This window comes from Antedon mediterranea, chromosome 5, assembly GCF_964355755.1.
Source record: "Antedon mediterranea chromosome 5, ecAntMedi1.1, whole genome shotgun sequence".
NCBI lineage: Eukaryota > Metazoa > Echinodermata > Crinoidea > Comatulida > Antedonidae > Antedon > Antedon mediterranea.
In genome coordinates, this window is record NC_092674.1 from 798,687 (window position 1) to 821,587 (window position 22,901).

Genomic DNA, 22,901 nt, shown 5'->3' on the forward strand with positions numbered 1-22,901 from the left:
CAATTCCAAGGGCTCTTTTAAATCATTAGTGAATATGTAGGAACAAGGTAAGTGGTGGTTTTATTCATTTTTTATCAATATCAAGCCATCTAAGTGATTAGTATGTAATAAATGTGAGCGTTCTAGGCCAATGTTGAATGCATAGTGTACCTCCATGCTCTAGCCTTTCGATCAGTAATTAGTCAGGTCTTAGCTAAATACTTGGCATAATAATCAGTTATGAGACCATTTGAATTCTCTGACCTATATCTAGCGGCAACCTTTGCAGACCGGAATATTCATATATTGAATTATTTATTTTCCAGCAATTTTCTGATTTAATTTGTTTACCTTATCATATTAGTATTTTCCCAAGTCTGTCGGCCAAATACAGGGTGCAACATAATTAACAATAACAAATTAACAAATTGTTTCAACCAAAAAAATTGAATTAAGTAGGGAGTGAAAGTGATGACACAGGAGAAATATATGAGAACCGATTGTATTTTAAGCAATATGAATTAATTCTCTAAAAGCCAGTTTCATTCTCAGCCATACTTTTTTTCCATTTGAAAACACAGACAGTTCTCCATGCAAATGTTCAAACAATATTGAATCCATTTCTATTTATCTAAAATATCTCCTCTAATAGATGAGATGAGAAATATTGATTTAAAAATATTTTTTTCATCTGTGTTTTTAATGCATGTATGCTCTGATTCATGTTTTCTTAGTCTCAATGCCCAGGATGTTTATCTTTTAATTTAGTTACAGCATGATTCATAATTCCGTTAATTATCATGATTTCTTTTTACTTCCTTTTGTTCTAGTTGTACCGAGGGATAGATACGGTTATTAGAACACTCTTACAGTACTTTACAGTATTATTAGATTATGTGATATTTTTTATAGTTATATTAATATAATGTTTGACTATATGGACAGAGCAAAAAGAAAGTAATTTTGTTTTCTTGTTTGTTTGATAAAAATAGCAATTTCTTTCTGGCTGTTTCACTTTTATCGTTTTGATTTAGATTTTTGTTTATATCTCCATTGAGATCCAGCCACTGATACCAACAGTATTGACATTTTTTTATAGCAATTTTGCCTTTTGATTAATTAAAGATCTCTCTTTAATAAAAAGAGATTAATAAATTTATAATTAACATAATATTATATATAGTAAGGCAATTCAAACAGTTTCTGTTTTCAATTGTAAAGGACATGATATTGTTTTGTTGTATTTGAAAAAAGAAAGAAATTATGCTCCGTGAGAGAAGCCTACAAAGTGGAGGCTTACTTACCACTTCATTTTCTTACATTTTTCTTGTTCAGGTTGGTAAGACTAAGCTCTTTTTCCGGTACTGGCATGTGGAGAAGTTAGCTGCCCTTTGCGCCAAAGAAGACAAGAAAATTAACATCTGTCAGAAAGGTAAAATTATTGGTTTTATTTATTAGTTATAATTCTTTTTATTAACATGACCTTGCAGTGGTGAAATTACATAGAACAGTAGTCACTATCTTATTAATGTTTTCTGTATTATGCTGGAATAACATTATTGTTTATTAATGTAGCAAAGAATGAATCATTATAACATTATCATGTACAACATTCAGTTATTGTCTGGCAAATGGCTTAGAAATGACGGCTCTGTAATCTTTTATTACATTAGGAATTAGTACAATTAGATTTGACCACATTTTTTCATCACTGGCAGGGAGTTGCATTTTAATGTAGAATACATTATAAATATATTACATATGATTTACAGTTTATATAAACTGTCATGTTTATAGTAATACTGTGTTTTGTATAATCCCAATGGAATTCTTTACTGAACTATAGTTTGTGTTTTCTTTATGAAAAACAGAAACATCAATTTTGTCTTTGTGTGAGTGTTCGTTTTCCATTCCATTGTAAATACAGTGGTTCATGTAATTGATATGTACTATGTTAAGTTAAGTCTGAAATACTTCTAGCATTTAATCATTTTAAACATTTGAATGTATAACATTAGTCTCTTTAGAAAAATTATCAATGTATAAAAAAGAATTTAAAAGCATCACACAGATATCAAATGATGTAGTGAAAAAGGTTGTAAGATAAATCTTTTCAAAACACTTACAATGTAATGAAGAAACATCTTAGCTCTCAGCGAAGCATTTCAAAAACCATTACCTCATCTCAACTGCGCATTTAATTTACATCTTATTAGCATAATCATTTCAATGAAGGAATTGCTCATGACCTTGAGCATAAGGATTTAGAGTTCTGGATAAAAAAGGTACTATATACTCCTTAGCTGGATTTTGACATTAAATTTGCATTTTATTTTATCAATTTAATTTAAAAATCTGGGACAAGGAATCTCAGTAGACTGAGCAAACTTAAAAAAAAATTCAATATAGGCTATTTTTGTTGACGTTGTTTTTCAGACAAAACATTCATCATCTAATGGAATCTTTTGAATTTTATTAATCTGTCTACACCCTCACATGTAATTAGCATATCATTAACATAAATACAGTATTCACCTTTAACATTAATATGCATCTAATTAGCATATAAGTATCATTTATTATTAGTATGGAATATTAAAATTCCCTATTCATCTAATTAGCATAATTAGCTACAGCATTCAACTTTCATTAAATATTCCAACGCTCTGTCTACACTATCAAACAAAAAAATATGATGTGCCCATATATGGACACGATGACATCATAACACTATCATATTTGGGCACATCACAATTTTTTTTCAAATTAGTTTGATAGAGTAGACAGAGCTTACATTTTGCATCTAATTATCAATATCAGCATAGTTTTGATATTAAATATCCACATCATTGGGTATCTGTAATCCACTATTCAGTTTCCCTCATTCTCTGCAGTAAAACGAACGTTTGATCTCTTAAATCCCTTTTTAACATACCCCCAGGATTGTTGAAATCGTGAGAATATATTTGCCGTCTTATCTTATAAGACATGGGATTATTCTCGTGTGTCTGCTATAGGATTATTTGTAAACTTGAATTATTTGAACTTTCGACTTTCCGATTTTCATTTTTTGTATGTGTAAATGCAGGATGTGAAGTAGTCATGAAATGCTTTGTAATCCTATTTAACATTAATTTATTTTGAAAAATAAAAAAAAAAAAAAAAATATATCTTAAGCTCTGTCTGCACTATCAAACTTTATGTGAAAAAATGTGATGTGCCCTTATATGAACATAATGACATCATATCACTACCATATTTGGGCATATCACTACCATATTTGGGCATACCACTACCATATAGGCACATCACACTACCTAGTATAATTGCTAATTAACTAATGACTCAAACTGTCAAAATATTTGTAAATTGTTGTGACGGAATTAATTAGGATTGACCTTTGACCTGAGACAGGCACCTTGATGAACAGATGGCAAAGTTATCACTCAACCAATATTTACTACCTACTTCCTATCTACACTTCAGCATCTGTACATTTATCATTTGCTCAGCTACCAAGGCACACTCTTAAAATGTAATGATAACTCTCCTCTGTGGATTATAGAAGAATATTCTAATTGCACTTTGTTTTATGTTACTGGCCTCTTTATGACTGAACCAGCTAGGCCAAGGAAATAGGAAAGATTCAATTTGTGTGAACTTCCTCCTCCACTTATTATGTGAGTGAAAAGACTTAACCCTTCCGTATGCGTAGGCCTAGGATTTTATAATGCAGAAAGTGAACTGTTTACCAGCCAAGCTTAGAATTAGATAGAAGAAGTGGTCAAAGAAGCCATATATTTGATATGACAACAAATACAACTGTATGAGACTGGACAGGTAATGTACAGTACACAAGAATGAGAAGACAAATCAATTAAGGCATACCACTGCCTAAAATACAGCAGAAGTCAGTTTCCAGCAAGCTTACTGTATTAAACTGTAGTATTACAGAAAGTGTTAAAACAACAAGTAAACAAGAAGCTGTTTATTCAGCAACATAGAATGAAGTCATACATTCTCAACAAACTTCCAGTAGAAGCCTATAGCTGAACACATGTACTAATTGAACTACAGCAGTAGGCAGCTAATGCATTGATCTGTATCGTAGGTCATTGACAGGCTAGGCTTATAGATTTTACTGCATTTATTCTGTGTGTACTCTCTTTGTTAACATCTTGCTTGCTGCAGTGGAAATATGTTTTACACATCAAGGACAAGGTAATGTACATTTTAATGTGATTGATGCTATTTGAATGTTCGATTTGTTAGACCATCTTCTGTAGTATGATTTCTTCGTCTTGCGGTTAACATTTGAATGTTTTGATGTTTTAGAGAATCAATTATCAAGACATTCAAGGATTATTATGCAATAGTGTTATAGTAACACGCATGCATGCAGTGATCATTGATATTATTGTAACAAAAACCTAATTTATTTATTAATAATTCATTTAATTGATGATGATATAATATACTGATAAACGCTTTGTTTTCACTCTTTGTAATAAAATGTAATGTACCTGAAAACATAAAATCAAATATTACTATAACTTTTAGCATTGTAACCTGTGAGTGCATCAAAGGAATATCTCTCCTTTTCAAATTAATAGTATTACTTTTAGCATTGTAACCTGTGCATCAAAGGAATATCTCTCCTTTTCAAATACAATCTATAATTCATAAATCGTTATAAATTTTCCAGGTATATAAATTGTATATAAATTTTTAATGAATTCTTGCACAATTAACAAGGCTTCCAGTTTCATTCACCTTTTAGTGGTATTTAAATTGATTTAAGTATTTTATCACATTTCATTTTGCAAACAAATTTAGTTTTGGATAATCATTTCTCTCTCATCAACAGTAGAATATGTTTTATTGATAGTTTTATTCCGCTCCGGCACTAAATATGTATACCGTACGAGAGTGACACTTTGTAATTTGTTTTTGTTAGTTTTTCAATTTTTTTGGTTTTTTTTATATCTCAGAGAAAACATAATTTCTATGTATATTTTTTATGCAAATTTTTTATGCAAATGACAATAAAAAGTAATTTTCCACTGATGAATGAATGGGTCATTTAAATAAAAACAATCGTATCTTGATTTCTACTGATACTAAAACAACTAAAACCAGATAAAACATTTCCTTTGTTCCGCTTTCTTAAACCAATTAAGAGGTCAGTTGTTGCCACGATAATTTTAAAGTGAAAAAAGTATCTTGTTTTTATGAAATCTTGAGACACAATGGTTTATCTGTAGTCAAATTATATCAGCACTAAATTGCAATATGTTACTAACATGACAATTGAACCATAAATAGTGTTATACATATTTAAAGGAAATTGTTGGGTTAGTATTTCTTCCTATAGGATATAGTTATCAGCATTTCAAGCTGGCCTTGATCAGTTAACTTACATATTTTGTTAGTCTTCTTCCCAATTTCAATCCATGTTAAGTTTCTAGTGTATCTGAACTTGGTTAGGAATCTGCTTAGGTCAGTAAGTAACACACTGTTTTGTCAAAGTAAGTAGTACCATATATATAACCGAAATAGGTCTATACAAACGGGGGTCTGGATATGAAATTTGGTGGAAATTAGGGGTTGCATTATCTACATTTATATTAGCTATCTGTTCTCTCTGAATTCAGCCTAAATTAGTGGTTGGGATTTGTTACGCTATTGTACATTATTTTCAACGGCTTATTAATATTACATTTATTGATTATCATTTCCAAGAATTTTGATTAATAAACTCGGAGGTCTCTCTTGAATTAACAGGTTATCTAATAACAGTAGCTATATTAAAACATGTGTTATATCATTGAATTATAAACAGATATAAATCAAATTGCTACTATAGAGAAGCTATACATACAGTGAAACAGCCTGTCGGTGGTCAAACCAGACAGAATAATAATTTTGTTAGCTATGCATATATCATTAACAAATATTGTTAATTTGTATGCTCTGCATCGAATCCTGCCTGTATTAATTTTCCTCAGACATGATTTACTAATTCAAATTCATGACATTTACATAATGACATTTTCAAGGGACATATTATTAATGTTTGTATGATCAACATTTATTACCAGATGTATCTTCCCTTAAGAAATGTGCCAACTGGAAAATTACTAATTAGGAATATTAACAGTGATGTTTGTTATAGATTTGTACAGTTAGTATATAAAGTCTATATTTGTTTAGATTTGTTATTATTATTATTTTGAAGGTTGATACTATTACTTGGTTGCTGGTCAGATGTATAAACAAAACATATATTGTAATTTATTTCATTTGCAATTTGCAAATATTGACAAAATAAAATCATGAATATGTGCGCTATGTATTTTATCAAAGTTTATTGAACAAAGATAGAATGTATCTAAATTAATTATTAAAATAATCAATAGATATTAAACTGTTACCTAATTACTATATTGTTGAGGAGTATATAAATATTATTTAGTGAGACTGTATAAATATTAAACTGTTACCTAATTAAAAAATAGTTTCACAGTTTTGCCATCGAGGTAAGCATTAGTCATAATACACGTATATTCCAGTTCTGTTTGTTTTCGGTTAACAGGCAAAAACGCCTTAAACTCAAAATTCTTGTATCCCTGTATATTATTAAGTATTAATAAATATTATTTAGTGAGACTGTATAATAATACGTAATTAAACTGTTTTACTATTAATTACAATGTTTTTAAATATTATAGTATTTTCAAGTATTAAGAAGAGGTACCTCTCTTCATGACCTTTTACCAGGAAAGCTATACCTATAAAAACTGTTGCAATATGTTATGCTTTTTTTTTATTATAAATGTTTTGCCAAGTATTAGAACTAGGGAAATCATGTCTTCTTCCCCAGTAGAACACAAAACTATTAGATGACAGGTCTAACCTTCATAATAATATTTTAAGCCTTTACTTATAATGTTAAGGAAATAGTTATCTTGGGTTGAACACATTCATCAAAATCAGCTACAATGTAGTTTTGCAGTATTGTTGTTAATTGAGACAAACATTATTAATCAATTGATGTTTTGCAGTTTTTTTCAAGAGCATAAAATTGAAAATAACTGGAATGTTCAAGTAAAACCGATACCTTTATTATAATATCATGAGCAGTGTAATGCTACAGGGGGAATGAACAACCAAAAGTGTATTTAACATCTAGAGTTAAATTGCAGCTGTTTGGTTAGTTATTGGGTTTTGTTGCCCCATCCTTTGTTCTTTTTTTAAGGTTTAAACTACTGTACGATCGAATATAATCCCAGGGTTGAAGTACAATCCCACAATATATTTTAAACTTTGGTAAATTAAGTGCTAAACACGCCCCAATAGTTACCTCCTACTCCTCCATCTTACATCACATTAACCTCCAATTGTAGGCCTACTGCCAACCACCCTTTCTGTACACACAAAATAAATATTTTTTCTTTAATTTTTTACCAAGTTAACATTTCAGTTAATTTTATTTATTGTAGTAATCCGTGGCTTTATTGTTAGAAGAGAATTCAACCGAAAGCTTGAGAAACTAAGTCGACAGAGAAAGTACATTTCCAGCTTCCTTCAAGATTTACAAACACGAGGAAACGCTTTCCATAAGGTAACGATTCCTGGCAATCCAAGTCTCTTAAATTAAATTCTAGTTTTCTTACAGTAGACCTACAGTATACTCTAGCCGCATAGAATATTCCCTATCTTACACCCACAAGAATACAATAATACCTTTTGTGCATCTTGCTTACAAAAGTTTTAAATTCTCACAAAAAAATGATGTTTAGTTTACTTATAAACTTTGAATTTCTGTGCCAACTTTCAATTTCTTACTGTATTTGTTTAATGTGTTTTTCATTATCTGTTTCCTACTAAAATGGAAATTACAATGTATGAAATATATCCAGTTTCTGATGAAATGATTACCATTCTCTTGTCATTTCACCATATATGTTCACATACTGTTATACAATAGCATCTGCAGGCCTCTACTTTGGACACCTGTTAATTCTGCTGTCTACACTATCAAACTTTATGTGACAAAAAGTGTGATGTGTATATGGTAGTGATATGATATCATCATGTCCATATATGGACAAGGATATCACATTTTTTTGTCACTTAAAGTTTGATAGTGTAGACAGAGCTTTATACTTTCTTGTGAAACAGGCACATTGTATGTTTTAACACTATTGCCAACAGGCACATTGTATGTTTTAACACTATGGCCAACAGACACATTGTATGTTTTAACACTATGGCCAACAGGCACATTGTATGTTTTAACACTATGGCCAACCCTAATTCTGGCAACACCACTATTATGGAAACACTTTGTTGTGTTCTACTGTAATTATCAAAATTCCTTTTGATTTTTGTTTTCTATTTTTGTAGACCTTTGTTGAACTGAATGAACATGACACTATAACAGATCTGGAAGAAGAATTAATTAATATTGCTGATGATAATGGTAAAAAATGGTAAGTCTTCCTTCCATCTCCAGTGACCGCTTCACCACTCAGCTTGATTGATACTTAGTTCTAATATATTAGAGCTCTTTATGGAAACACAAGACTACCATTATTTTGAATATCAATAATATTTAAGTGGCAGTTTATATTACACAATTAATAGCAACATTATTTAACAGTATTACGTTGGGTTTATGTTACACAAGACTTTTTGTGATGTGAATTAATCATTTCTGCTATATTAATAACACTAGCTTGGGGATCATGTAAAAGGTATTGTACTGCAGTTACTGCAGCAGTAAATTTGTTACTGCAATATCCTATGATTTTAACTTGTTTCTATGTAGAACAGTCACTTGAATAAACAGTGGGTACAATAACCACAAAAAACCTGCTAAAAAGAGTAAGCGTAGTTACTGCAGTAACTGCAGTAGAATCATTTTAACATGATCCTAGAACTGCAATTTACGATACTGGTAATAAGAATGGGTTTTAATATTAGTCAACATTATATTGTTTTTAGTTTTCTTGTTTGTTTTGTTTATGGAAAACACTAATAATGCATCAAAACTAACTCTTTAATTAACAGAACTTCACAATATATGCAAATATAATCCAAAAAAAGCACATACTTTTCTCAAAAATGTTTATTTCTATTTTACAAAAACACTTAATTTTAGGATTGAATCAGATCCCACATATATGATAATGCATCCTATTAGGTAAGGTCAAAGGTTAACTCACATCTCTCGCTTAACTTTTATATAATGTTCTTGCAGTATGTTATCTATGCTTTTAGATTAGTAAAATGATGAATTTAGTGCTGGATTGATATAATAACTCCAGAAATATCTAACTCATGAATTGCAGTGGCTGTGCTTCAATAATTCATTCTGTATATTCTTTTGTATAATCATTTTTTTTCACATTCACAATGTTTGAGCTGAACTACTGTCTTCTAAGTATTTGTATGCTAAGACTTGATTGATGACATTCTAGAAAATACTGCTTTGTAGTGGAAAACATAATATTATTCATTTTCATTATAAATGCTTATTCTATTCTGTCATTATCAATTAGTTTTGCTTTGTTTTCATGTTGTATCTATAATCAGTGCTGTAGCCACACAAAATAAAGTGGTGTGGTGATTGCAAGAAAAGGAAACAACCCCCTGTGTTGTGCAGCCCACAAAAAAGTGTTCAGGTTGAAACCTTACAAACCGTACTGGTGTCTATGGCCCTGCTATAACATAATAGTACATGTATTTATCAACCAATAATCATGTTCACATATCTCTACTCTAAATATGTTTTTAACTCAAACATAATCATAGCTTAACTCATAATAGGGAGACATTTAGCCCAAACTTAACCGGGAGTCATTTAGCCCCAACTTTTCCCCACATACTGAATTTAATGTTTACATTTCTTTTTTGTTTGCAGTAAACAAGTAACCAACAACAACGAATCTGACTTTGTTGACATGGCAACTAACGGACATGTTGTATTGAACTCTCATGATATTGACAGTAAATACATTGAAGTTTTGAATCATCAAGCTCCGCCCCCTCCCAGTCTAGCGGACATGCCGCAGACACCCTACAACGATGATTACATTGTACCACAACCGGTGGACGATAGCTATGAGGAACTTCAGCAAATGTACAATTTACCACCTCCTCCGCCACCACCAACAACTGATGAATATTTTGAGATAGAGGATCTACCCCCTCCCCCACCAATGGCTGAAGTTCCTTTCCAAAATATTGCGAATATTAGAGAACGATTTCTTCAACAAGAAAAAGAAGAGACACACAAGGAAAAACAGAAGAAACGACAATCTGCACCAGGAAACTTTGGAGTAATTCCAAACACTGATGCTGATTTATACGATTCAATTCAACCAGCAGCTCGAATAAAAGACACTATATCGCAGCTGCAATCACGCAACCCAAATGCTGATACACCAGCTCAAAAGGCAGCTAAGACTCAACAAAGAATATCATCGCCAGCGGGTTTTTACACGGACCAAGTTATAAATGGAAAGTCGAGAATTCCACCTCCACCGACTCCTAAACGCAATCCTGACACAAGACTAAGCGAAATGACAAATAGTCGGTTAAGCATGCCTATAGTTCCAATACCTGAGGGAATTCCAACTCAATTTACAAATATACCCCCTCCTCCATCAGAACCAGCCCCAACACCACCTGCGTTACCTCCAGGTAGACCAAATTCAAGTGTTTTTACAAATGTTCCTCCTCCACCCAGTATACCAGCGCCAACGCCCCCAAGAGCACCAGCATATGTTCCACCGCCTAGTTATCCAAACTCTTCCACAGGAGGCCAACGTCCCCCTTCTGTTTTAACATTCCCAGGTAGTAGTATGTCAGTGCCACCACCACCTCCAGGACCAGCACCAGTACCACCTGTAGTTGGCCCTCCATTTGCACCACCATTTGCACCTCCACCGCCACCAACAGGTCCTCCAGCTCCGCCACCACCACCTCCTCCAGGCTTTGGTGGACCTAGCGCACCTCCCCCTCCTGCAATTGGTGGATTCGCAGGAAGAACACAAGGACCAGTAAGACCAAATATGCAGCAACCCTCAGGAGGACTTAATATAAGTGACATCACTAAGATAAAACTTAAACCAGCACAAATAACAGGTACGTACATTCTAGAAGAAGGTTGTAATACTTAGATATATGGCTGACTCAATGAAACTTCTAGTTATTATTAAATAAATAAAATTTTAGCAAAATTCAGGGTACAATGCACCATTATATTCAAATGTCGTAATATAGATGTTGTATTATTATTGGTTTAATAGAAAGAACAGTAGCGTCGACACCAGCTGACTCAATTTGTGCTGAAATTAACAAAGGAATCACATTAAGACCAACAAATAAAAGTAAGTTTATAATAAATAAATTTAACCATTATCATTTGGTGTTTAACATGTTTGTCAATAAACAGAAATCCAGCACTGCTACAATACCAGGATAATTGTTTTGTGCCAAAGATAATACTCAAATAATTGGTGTTTACCACTTTTGGATGTAAATCCAAATTTAAAAAAATTAAAAATTGTTTGATGTCTGCTTACCGGTAAACATTTTTATTTATATTTTCTCTTGAAGACATTCGAGGACCAGGTACTCAGACAAACAGTAATCAAAACAATGGTATTCCTCCACCACCAAATGCACCTGCCCCTACTCCTCCAGTTCCACCCCCTCCATTTGGCCCTGCCCCAACACCCCCAGTAGTTGGTGATAAGCAATCTCCTCCCCCTCCTGCTACCAAGCCAAAACCTAAGCCAGTAGACAAAGTGAAGACAAGTCCAGCATCACCAAAGCTAGGCCCAAAATCACCAGGCCCTATGGATCCAGTGCAGAAGGCAGCACCTGAGCTTGTTTTTGATGAGAGTATTCCAGTATGGAAACAAGCTATGCTTAACAAAAAACATGCAGAAGCTAAGGTTGGTAACTACCAAATAGTATTAGAATTATTTTCTCTTCAAATGTCTTTGTAAAGAAACAGAAATAAAATTTGTAAATAAATTTATGTAGATCCCTATAATTCTTTATTAATACATCAAAAGGTGTTTGATAAAATTAACATCAAGACAATAAGCGACAAACAAATAATATTTTCTTATAATTTTCTTGTGGATCAACTTGAATCTTCCAAAAGAAAATTATAAGATAATTACAGCGGAAAGGATTCTTATATTATTGTCAGAAACTAGTTGTTAATAACCAAATATAAAGAAAGTTGGATAATCTAATACAGTTTTATCTTTTTTATTAATAGAAAATGGAGGAGGAAGAACTGAAGAAAAAACAGCATGAAGAAGACAAGTGGAAAGGCATTCCAGATTGGAAGAAGAAAATCATGATGGATAAAGAACGTAAACGTCAGGAAGAAGAAGCTTCTAAAATCGATCCTGTGGAAGAAGAAAGAAGAGTAAAATTGATGGCAATGCCAGCATGGAAGCGAGATCTACTCATGAAAAAACAGGGCAATGGGGAGTAACCTCAAATGCTGGAACAGAAAGATACAGACAATGTGTCACGTATCAGAACAATGAGCATGGAAAAGCAGGCTAGATCGGATAAAGACATGATAGCCTTTTAGTTCCAGCTTCAACGGGGTCATCTAGTGCTAAAAAACAGATTTTAATTGCGCCATAAGGTTCCATAAATTAGACAACACGCACAACCAGCAAATCATGTGCATTATTACTTGATGGAAACATTTGCTAAAGCAGTGAATTTTTATTGTGATTTTCCAAAAGTGGGCTGTCAAGGCTTAAGCTATTGCAGCAAACCACAGATGATCCAGCATTATTCTGTTCAGGCCTATTGTGATCAAATACAAAATGCTTCCATTTATATATTTAATGTAGAATGCATAATGCATTCCTCTGACCGTGACAGGAAGGTATTAATCTGGCTCGTGCTTTATAAGTTTTTTCCCGGAATTGCGGCAGAGCTTAAATATAAAATGTAACATTGTATTACTGTATATTTAATTAATTCTCAGTATATGTCAGTTTTTATGCCTGTAAATATATATATAATAAAAAAGAGTAATGTGTTGGGTCATTGTGTAGCGGAGCATAAACAGTATATTATGGTTGCTGAATCAAATATACTTAAGAATTTGTCTGCCAACTTATCAATATGGTGCTCAACACACGGGTTTTAGCCTAAAATTGTTACCTTTTGTAGCCGTATGTTAGTTTCAATCCAATGTATACTCTAATTTGTATGTCTACAGCATTGAAACATTTCATAAGTTATGATTTATATCTGAAAATCTTTTAAAAGTATGTTATTGCTTTATACACATTTTATTTATCTTTTTTATTAGATGCCAGTATTATTTTTTTAAATATAGTAATTATAAAGTCATTATTAACATTTGTTGAAAATAGGGTTGATTTAAAATTAATTTGATTTCATAATTGTGATTTAATAATAATTATAAACATGAAGTTTTGAACAAATTGTACATTGAGTATTGTATATAATAAACTGCTGAATAGTTTTAATTTTTAAATGAGTATTTCCCCAAACAATCACAGATAAAAACTATTATTATAAGCTTTCATTTAAACATTTTTTGCTTGTGATACCATAAGATGTATCATCCTAGCCCAAAACTTAGGCTAAATCATGACACAATACTTTTCCCCTAAATTTCATAGCAGGCCCCTTTAGGACTATGGTTGGTCAAATTCGGTATTTCTTTTTTGCTATCTTTAATAATAAATCTTTACTCTTTATAATAATAATAATAATGTTCAATTTATATAGCGCAAAATGGAGGGCGCCTCTAAGCGCTGAACCATCAACAGAAAATATAAAAAGCACAAAATTAATCAAATGTCTTTCTTTTAAAAAAATCATTTCAAGAGTTCTTGTCTTTCATTCTACGGGTAAAAATATAAAATATATTTCTTTTTTTTATTATATAATTTCAAATTATCCAATTCAAATTAGTTCCTAAACATCTTTGTAGTTGAAATTGATAATTACCCGTAGACAGAATTTGATACAAATATTCAAGCAATTTAAATGCAAATAATCAATTATGCCGTTTCTAAAAATATTTTAAAATGTTGAATGATTTACACATCCTGTGCAAAGATGTAAGTTATTTTAAATGTTAAATCATGATTGCGAGATTCGAACCAACAACTTTGTAATTAAGTAACAATTTCAAGATTTTCTTTCATTTCATGGTGTAGATATTCTATCAATCTATGTAAGTTTTTATATGGCGCCCTCTACAAAGAAAAGAGCGCCAAACAATGCTAGTGTTATTAATTAAAAAGAACAGTTTTAAGTTAGCTTTTCCTTTAACCAAGCTTTCTCCGAATTTAAATGAATACAAGTAAATTACAGATAAATATTATTAATGAACTTACGGAACTCAACACCAATTTTCTAGTATTGTATTTTTAAGTTTTTTAAAATTGTATCTAAATATTTTAATATGTTAAGCTAAGAGTGATTTTTATTGTATAATTTGATAGTATTAAATAGTTGCTATGTTAATATATAGCTTTATCAAAAGGGAATAATTAGCAATGGCTGGTGCTGGTCACTAACATGGTATTAGTAAACATTAATAAAGGATGAAAACTGCAGTTAAATAGTTAATACATAATATACATAATTGCTTTATTGTCTTGTACATTTTTATTTTGATAAACTATTATTAATTTCACGTAATACTAGTATTTCACATTTTGAAGAAAGTTACCAAGCCTTTTATTTTAAAAACAAGAATATACTTTTAAATGTTGAATATGACCAAAATAAATGCCAAATCGTTATGCAATTACTATAATATTTTTGTTAATTTTCAAGTTATTACTTAATGATGGTTGTACATTTTACATCAGTTAATACAACAGTATTTATTTCCAAAACAGTTTCTGTAGTAGTCACTGGTATTTTGTAAATTTTGTACAACATTTGTAGGACATTAAAAATGACGTCAATAGGGCTCTACTTATAAATCACCCAGAACGGTTTTAGTTAAATCGAAATATTAAGAATTTGAGAAGGACATGATATTTTTAAGCGTTATTTCTTTTAATTACAGTAGTAATATTTTGTTGTTTCATTAGTACAGTATTGTTAATGTAAAAAATGCAATTTTAGTGAAGTTTCAGGTACATTTTAAATAAAGTAATTCAATAAATGTGTTTTTTATCTTAATAATTGACAAGCAATTGGTTTGTTATGAACCATTCAATTGAAAATTAATGCAAAAATTACCAATATAAACTAGATTGTTCTATTAATATTTTAGGGGTGTTGTTGATTATTTACTCATCAAAGGTTCCAATAATGTTGGTTGCTAGTGTAATTTAAGGATTTTAACTTTTATATACAATATGTATTGGTGAATTAGAAGCTAGATTTTTATTAATATTAGATGTTGGCTTTTATCAGCATTGTGTAATCATGTGACCTGAATGACATCATAATTTAACTATACAGTAAATGTAAAATTTGTTAGTCTTAAAAATGCTACCAAATAAAGAAACGTAAACATAAATATGTCTTTGTTTTATATTTATTTAAAAAATAATTTACACCATATTGTATTAAATATAATAATACTATAAATAGTGAGTATAGTACTGAACATATACATGAATACAAGGAAAGACCTAAGAACAAGTTAGTTGGTGTTAATTTGTATTGTACATGTGAGGAATTTGTGACTTCTAAGCCCTGCCTACACTATCAAACTTTATATGGCAAAAAATGTGATGTGCCCATAAATGGACACGATGATGTCATATCACTACCATATTTGGCCATATCACTACCATATTTGGGTACATCACACCTTTTTTTAAGCAAACTAGTTAGTGTAGACTTTACTCACTATATTCCGTAACACGGTTTTTGTAGTTTCTAAGTGCAGACAAAAGCACAAGCTGTAAAGACACTTCATACAAGACTCAATGCAGTGCTAGAAATAGTGGTGCCGTTGTCACAAGAAAAGGGAACAATCTTTGTTTAAGCCACTGGGTTGTCAAAGACCTTTATCAAAAAGTGGTGTTATAAATAAATATAAATATCCAAAATAAATAAGTCCAGTACTAAAATAAAAATAGCCCTCAAATAAGTGCCATGCTAAAAAAATACATTGAGCTGAAAGTAGCAAAGTGCATTAATTTGTGGCTAATGAATTCTTAATATACTGTTGGATCCTCTGTATGTCCTCTGGACTAGTTCTACAGCAGCCTCCTATACACTTAGCACCTAACTGGATCCATTCTGGTATATAAGATTCCCAATCTTCAACTGCATTTTCACCAGTCCACCTAAAATTATCAAGTTAACCAATTCAATATATATCCTAATTATATAAAAAATATACATTTAATTTGAGACTTAATTAGTATGTATTGAAACTTAAGCTCTGTCTAAACTATCAAACAAACAAAAACGTGATGTGCCCATATGGACATGATGATGTAATATCACTACCATATTTGGGCACATCACACTTTTTTGTCACATCAAGTTTGATAGTGTAGACATAGCTCAATAGGTACTAGCCTGAACTTATTCCATCAAACATTAATTGTAGCATAGTTAGCATGAACTTACCCGCATCCTGTCCAATTTCCCCTTGTGTTAGGGAACACAACAAATGGTTTTCCATTGCTTGCTTTCTGTGCACTTTGCAAGAGGGGCGTAACGAAAGCAGGAGGGCAACAATTGATGCCAACAAATGAAAGGTTTGGACAAGTAGAGATGGCTGCAATCGCATCCTGGATTGATTCACCATGACATGTTTCAGAACCATTCTGTAAACATTGAGAATTTCATTATAGGGACATACAATTGTATAAGACTTAGTGGCTGCAGCTTCACTAAAGCTCTTCCCACACTATCAAACTTTATGTGACACAAAAAATTTGATGTGCCCATATATGGACATGATGATGCCATATTACTACCATATTTGGGCACATCACACTTTTTTTGTCAAACTAGTTTGATAGTATAGACAGAGCTTAATATAAGAATGTAGCTAAAAAGTATGAGGGGTAGGTGTCCAAAAACTTGACGGTAGGTGAAAAACAACCAGTACTTTCATTAAAATTGTTTGTGCTGGTGGTATGTTAATTAATCTTGGTGGTGGAAGACCTTGAAGGTTCCCGCCCACTACAATTACATGATTCAATGACCCACCCAAATTGCATTGTCAAATTCTGTGATACAGTGTGACATGTAACAGCTTTATTATGTAACTTACCTTGCACATGAAAGCATTGTATGGTATTATAGTGTATAATACAGTGTGATATGTGAAAGCTGTATCATTAAACTTACCTTGCATATAAAAGCATTGTATGGTGTGCCATGCCACTTACCTTGCAGGTGAAAGCAAGCCATCCAGTGACATCTGGAAATTCTTGTAAAAGTGACACAATGGCCTCTGCCTCCTTGATGGCTGGTATAGTTTCAAAAGACATCATCTTAACACCAGACTTTAACAAAGCTTCAATCCTACCTCTATGCCAATCTTTTAAATCCTTAAAATGAAAGTAATATTGAGAAACAAGATATGAACTATCAATAAATCAATGTTTATGGCTTTTAAACAGCAAAAATGATATTTTAACAAGACACTCCCATATAATAATAGTTCATTCTTATATAGCGCATATAAGCAAGCTCTCAATGCACAGTATATATATAATGTACAATAGGAAGGATAGCCACTCCTGGACGATCGATTACCTGCCCCAGAGTGTAAATTAAAGTTTTCCAGTACAATTCTGGTTATTTCGTTATGGATGCGTTTTAACAAAAAAGCTCTTATAATATAGATTTGTATAGATTATAGATAGATTTTTAGAGAATAAATAACAATTCATAATCTTAGCAAGAGAAGAATCGACAAAGATGTGAAATATAAGCCTAGATCAAAGGTCAACTTTAAAAACTTAATTATCGTTTGTATTTGTATACCTACCTGTACTGTCATATCATCAACATAGTTGCCATGGTATTCTGACATGTTATGCTGGCAGGCCCCATATGGACCTATAGCACCTACTGCTATCGGCTTACATCTGTCTACAAACAAAAAGATGAATCATAAAAAAAGATAAATAAAGTATGAGTTTCTTTTTAGAAAATACAAATTGTATGTTTTAGACATTTAGAGTAATTTCTGAGAATGTACACAATAACTGCCCTTGTTCTGTTACCACAGAATGCGCATTACAACCTTTTTAAGGTGTACAGTCGTCGCAAAATAATCAAAATAAATTTCAGTTAGATAATGACTTGAATTGGACAAAACAAAATATGTATAATCCTTGGTAACAGGTCGTCACAAATTGAAAGTCCCTAATATCTGGCCAGTGGGTATGTGTGCCCAAATATGGTAGTGATATACCCAAATATGATAGTGATCAAATATTTTTTTTATTTTTAAACAAATTTAATGAGGGCGATCCATCCAGATATTGCTGATCATTAGGGACCCTCAGAGGTTCACAAGACAAACATATACACAAGATGCTCTACATAAACAAAGTCTTATTACAAGTCTTTGGGAGTGGAGAATTTGGTCCTTAGAAAAAATCCTGACATGTGACAGGACTTGAACCCTGGAGTGGTAGCCAAGCATCATAACCACCAAGCCACAACTCCACTATGGTAGTGAAATGACATCACCATGACCATATATGGTCACATCACATTTTTTTTGTCAAATAAACTTTGATAGTGTTGACAGAGCTTTACCTTTAGTCTGAGCAGGTTGTAGTGATGACCAGAAGTCTTCAATTGCCTCCACAGCAATCTCACCACTTCGACTGATTAAGTTGAGTGCTTCATTTTTAGACAAACCAGCATGAGTAACAAACCCTTCTACAGAGGCCTTGCAATTTAGAAAATATAACACCAATAAAATAATACCAGCAGTATTCTACTAATTTATTAAAGCTCTATTCGCACTGAGCCCAGATTGTGGTCTGTTCACACTCAGTTCAGATTGTGGTCTGGTGGCCGGATGAACAATTGTTGAAAATGGGTGTAATATTCAAAAATAGAATGGAACCTTTTTGGATTCTGTATAAAATGGTATGTGAAAAAGTAGAGTTTTCTCCAACTACCAGACCAAATCTGGGCTTCAGTGTGAATAGGCTAAAACTTTATAAATAATAAATAAATTAGTTTTTCTTTTAGCAACCTTCATTTCTTACCTGGTATGTACTTGTCTCGATAAAATCACAACCTGCTTCTAAGAAACTAAGAAAAAAAACCCATATTAATTTATCTTATGCTGTTCGATTTATAAAGTGCTTTTACGATCAGAAGATTGTGCCAAAGCGCTGAGAGAAAAAACAGAAAGAAATTACAAAGAACAAAGATGGTTTTTAAGAGTGTTTTAAAAACTATGATAGAAGACGCATTTTTAATAATCACCATAGGTCTTAAGGCGGCTGGGTGGAACAAAAGCTCTCTAATTTAGAGAAACTACATTGTACTAGTAGTATAAAGAGTTAATGCTTTTTATAATTTGTTTGGGTTTTCATTTTTTCACATTTAACTTTATATGGATTAAAAAAATACCTTTTATGGATATCTTTGAGGTCCTCTTGATTGGAAATCAATAACCTAGCATTCCAAAGAGGGTCAGTCTGAAAAAAAAAAAACAATCTTTGTCTAGAGTGTATAAAGTTTTTCTAGGTGGTGGTGTAGCTATGAAAACATAGGTCAGGAAAATGGCTGCATTTAAGAATAACTGACCTCAATATAGTACTAATGAATTATAGGTGGATTATAATAATAAGTATACTATATGACTATTAATAGTAATATAAGTTTATTTCTTCTAATAAAATGGGTGAAAATTAAGCTACATAGGATGTGTAGGTTGGTTTTGTGCAAGTTGCTTATATTTGTTAATTTTCTGGTGAAATTGATTCTCTTCTTGTTTTTTTTGTATGATGTATATGGTGGATGTACTATCCGAAATAAATGACTTCTCATACATCTATTTCAAATCCTCTTTTGGAACATTCAGAGCCAAGTCCACCATCTAAAAGCTTAATATCCATCTGCAAATAAAAAGATTATAATCAATCATTCAATAATATATTGATTATCGGTTGTGAAATAATTTTAAAATGGAATTCACAAAAATAGTTAAAACTTAAAACTTTTAATTTAAGTAACGATCACATCAAATACCAATGTGTTTATGATTAAAATGTAACCTATAAATCATATACTGTATTTGATAGGCCTAGGGTCTGGGACTAAAGAAAGTGCAAATTGCTGGCACCCGTGGTTTGGCAGCTTCACTTAGTGTGAAGCCTAGCAAGTAAGTAGTAGTAGTAGCAGTTAGTAAGTAGCCTAGCAGCAGGGCCTAGTTAGGCTAGCTAGAGGACTAGGCTAGGTATGCCTTGTAAGCTGTCCTACTACTACTAGTACTACTTACTAGCTAGGCCTAGGCCTAGAACTAGTTTTTGCCTCTGCAGTACAGTATAGTTATGGCATTATATAGCTTTAGATTAAATTATTATTTTTACTGATTTTCAATTAATAATCTAAAAACAAACAAAAAATACATACCGCTAATAAACATCGGTAGTTTGACCGAACTCAAAATATTACAAACACATGTTTACCATGTACGCCACCAACGTTAAGCAAGTACTTTTATTTATCTTAGATGAATTAAATGCGTTTACCCCACCTGAAAACTTTAATTTATTTAATAATTTTACCTAATGCAAAATAATAAAGATTAAATTACTTTAACTGATGTGTGAAAATAAATTGTTCTTTTGTTCAACACATATTTTAGGAAACAAAAGAGGTTCTTTATTTATATTTTAATAGATAATACAATAAACAATAGAGGGAGTAAGTGTAGAACTCACAACACCAGCTTAATGACAGAGGGACTTCATTATGTTATTGATTTCGAGCAGGCGAGATAGCGCGACAGAACATTTCGATGAGTGTGGGGAATAACTATGTTTGACCGGGTAGCAAATTGACGGAGTTATCGTATTCGTCTTGGAATTTACTTAATTTCTTTTTGTTGGAGGGATGAATATTTAATGATTCATTATTTCAAGATTCCTGGATATTTTATGTTTGTCGAAAGTATTATTAAACCATCGGAGAATTGACCTATTTACAGAAATTTAAATCTCGCAAACAAAGAGAGAGTGAAGAAAGTCGCTAAGCTTAGCCTAGCTAGGATAAGTTCACACTGAGCTGCCTGGTGTACGGTCGCGGGTAGAACGTTTGTTTATACAGTCACAATGGTGTTTTCGGCTTCTAGGACCCAACCATGTACATATGGATATCTATTTGTAATTTTAACTGTTTTTATTCATTTAATAGTAACGGTACAAAGTGATGCCGGCTGTGACATTATCAGGAATATATATGATCGAAAGGGTTTAAATTTGAAAGATGTTCCAACCATGGCATTACCAGGTAAGGTTAAATGAATTCCCATTCACCAAAGCAAAACGTTGGAATTCATGATTAATGAAGAAATTGAAATAATAATTCCTCAATATTGTATTAATTATGCATTGAATAGGCCTACATTTTTAATGATAACACAGTAATTGTCTAGTAGTAGTACTATTATGTAGTTAAGATTCTAGATTCTAAGCAATTCAACATAAAAAATTGTAGTAGGAACCGGGGGGATGAGAGGTATGTAAGTACTCTCTTGTAGTGTATGTAATAGTAAACTATGTGTTAGTATTTACCACTATTTTCCTAGTGTTGTAGTAGTAGTTTGGGATGAAATGTTGTTTATTTTTTAATGTTGCTACAAAATTTGATCAAATATCTTGCAGGTGATTAGAATAAAAAGATATTTTAAATTTATTGATGAATCAAACTCATACAGTACATCTTTAGATTAAAAGAAAAAACATGCATATTTAAAATTACTAAATTTTTAAATACAGTATTTTAAGAAAACTGATGACGAACATATTGATTTTGAAAGTTTTTAGTTTCTGCTTAACAACTTGATAAATACTTAATTGTTACAGGATGAGGCGTTATTTAGGGTCTATTATCATGTCTATTCACTCCCTCTTAATCCTCTTTACTGACATTATTCATGTTGCATGTGAGAAGTTAGTTATCAGCAAAGATCTTTTGTTTCACCAACATTGTGAAGAAGACTTAAGTAGCTTTTAAGCACAAGGACAATAAATGGGGAAATAGGGTTTACAGTAGTGACTTTATTTAAGACATTCTTAAGACTTTCGATTCACAGCCAGAAGTGTGAAAATATTGTCCCTACTGGTATTATGATAATAAAGGATTGAACATGAGTAATTCAAAGTAATTAACATTAATGACAAAAATATTTTTAGAAAATTAGAATTTGTATCAAAAAGTTTAAAACATGCTGCCAATGCCATATTGTCTTAGTAGAATTTAGTTTAGATTTTCTCTGTCTTGCCATTTACAAATACAGTACATATCTACTGAATTAACAATACTACAAGATATTGCACACTGCCAATCAAATGTATTGTTTATAAACTGATAAATGTCAATGAATGTTTTGTGTAAAATCAATAATTCAGATGATCTTGAACTCTGGTTGCCATTTAGAATCTCAAAATACAACCTTGGTATAAACTATATGTACAGACTTAATTACAGTTTGTCCAAGGATAATAATATTTGCTGAATCTTATTTAATATTATAATGTAATAACCTTTTAAAAATTAAAATCAGAGCTAAAGTAGAAAGCAACTAATTTTTTTTACAAAATATAATTTTAAGTAAGCAAAATTCTACTAGAAAATTGTTTGCTAGGGCGAATATCTACAGTAGCCCTGAGTTTTATAGCGAAATTCCTGTTATACAATTTTTTAGT

General features: G+C 31.6%; 3 protein-coding genes across 4 annotated transcripts in view; 2 read left to right on the forward strand and 1 right to left on the reverse strand.

Moving 5' to 3' along the window:
- Nucleotides 1-15,557, forward strand: part of LOC140050136 (unconventional myosin-XVI-like) — a 48,385-nt gene extending 32,828 nt beyond the window's left edge. For both annotated transcript variants that reach the window (XM_072095189.1, XM_072095190.1), the window contains 7 exons: nucleotides 1,315-1,411; nucleotides 7,482-7,603; nucleotides 8,389-8,474; nucleotides 9,908-11,133; nucleotides 11,298-11,378; nucleotides 11,608-11,948; nucleotides 12,284-15,557. In XM_072095189.1, coding sequence (XP_071951290.1) covers nucleotides 1,315-1,411; nucleotides 7,482-7,603; nucleotides 8,389-8,474; nucleotides 9,908-11,133; nucleotides 11,298-11,378; nucleotides 11,608-11,948; nucleotides 12,284-12,505 — 2,175 coding nt within the window. In that variant the 3' untranslated portion in view covers nucleotides 12,506-15,557. The remainder of the gene's footprint in view (nucleotides 1-1,314; nucleotides 1,412-7,481; nucleotides 7,604-8,388; nucleotides 8,475-9,907; nucleotides 11,134-11,297; nucleotides 11,379-11,607; nucleotides 11,949-12,283) is intronic.
- On the reverse strand, nucleotides 15,558-20,686 carry LOC140050138 (uncharacterized). Its single transcript, XM_072095193.1, has 9 exons — nucleotides 20,605-20,686; nucleotides 20,022-20,087; nucleotides 19,600-19,667; nucleotides 19,230-19,275; nucleotides 18,769-18,904; nucleotides 17,990-18,093; nucleotides 17,385-17,546; nucleotides 16,615-16,814; nucleotides 15,558-16,325 (listed from the first exon to the last, which is right to left on the reverse strand). Exons 2-9 carry the CDS (start codon nucleotides 20,085-20,087, stop codon nucleotides 16,172-16,174), a joined length of 936 nt encoding a protein of 311 aa, XP_071951294.1. The 5' UTR covers nucleotides 20,605-20,686; the 3' UTR covers nucleotides 15,558-16,171.
- The window catches only part of LOC140050137 (glypican-6-like), a 58,812-nt gene continuing 56,260 nt past the window's right edge, over nucleotides 20,350-22,901 (forward strand). Inside the window, exons 1-2 of the mRNA XM_072095192.1 lie at nucleotides 20,350-20,353; nucleotides 21,388-21,483. Of these exons, the coding sequence (XP_071951293.1) occupies nucleotides 21,471-21,483 (13 nt within the window). The 5' untranslated portion in view covers nucleotides 20,350-20,353; nucleotides 21,388-21,470. The remainder of the gene's footprint in view (nucleotides 20,354-21,387; nucleotides 21,484-22,901) is intronic.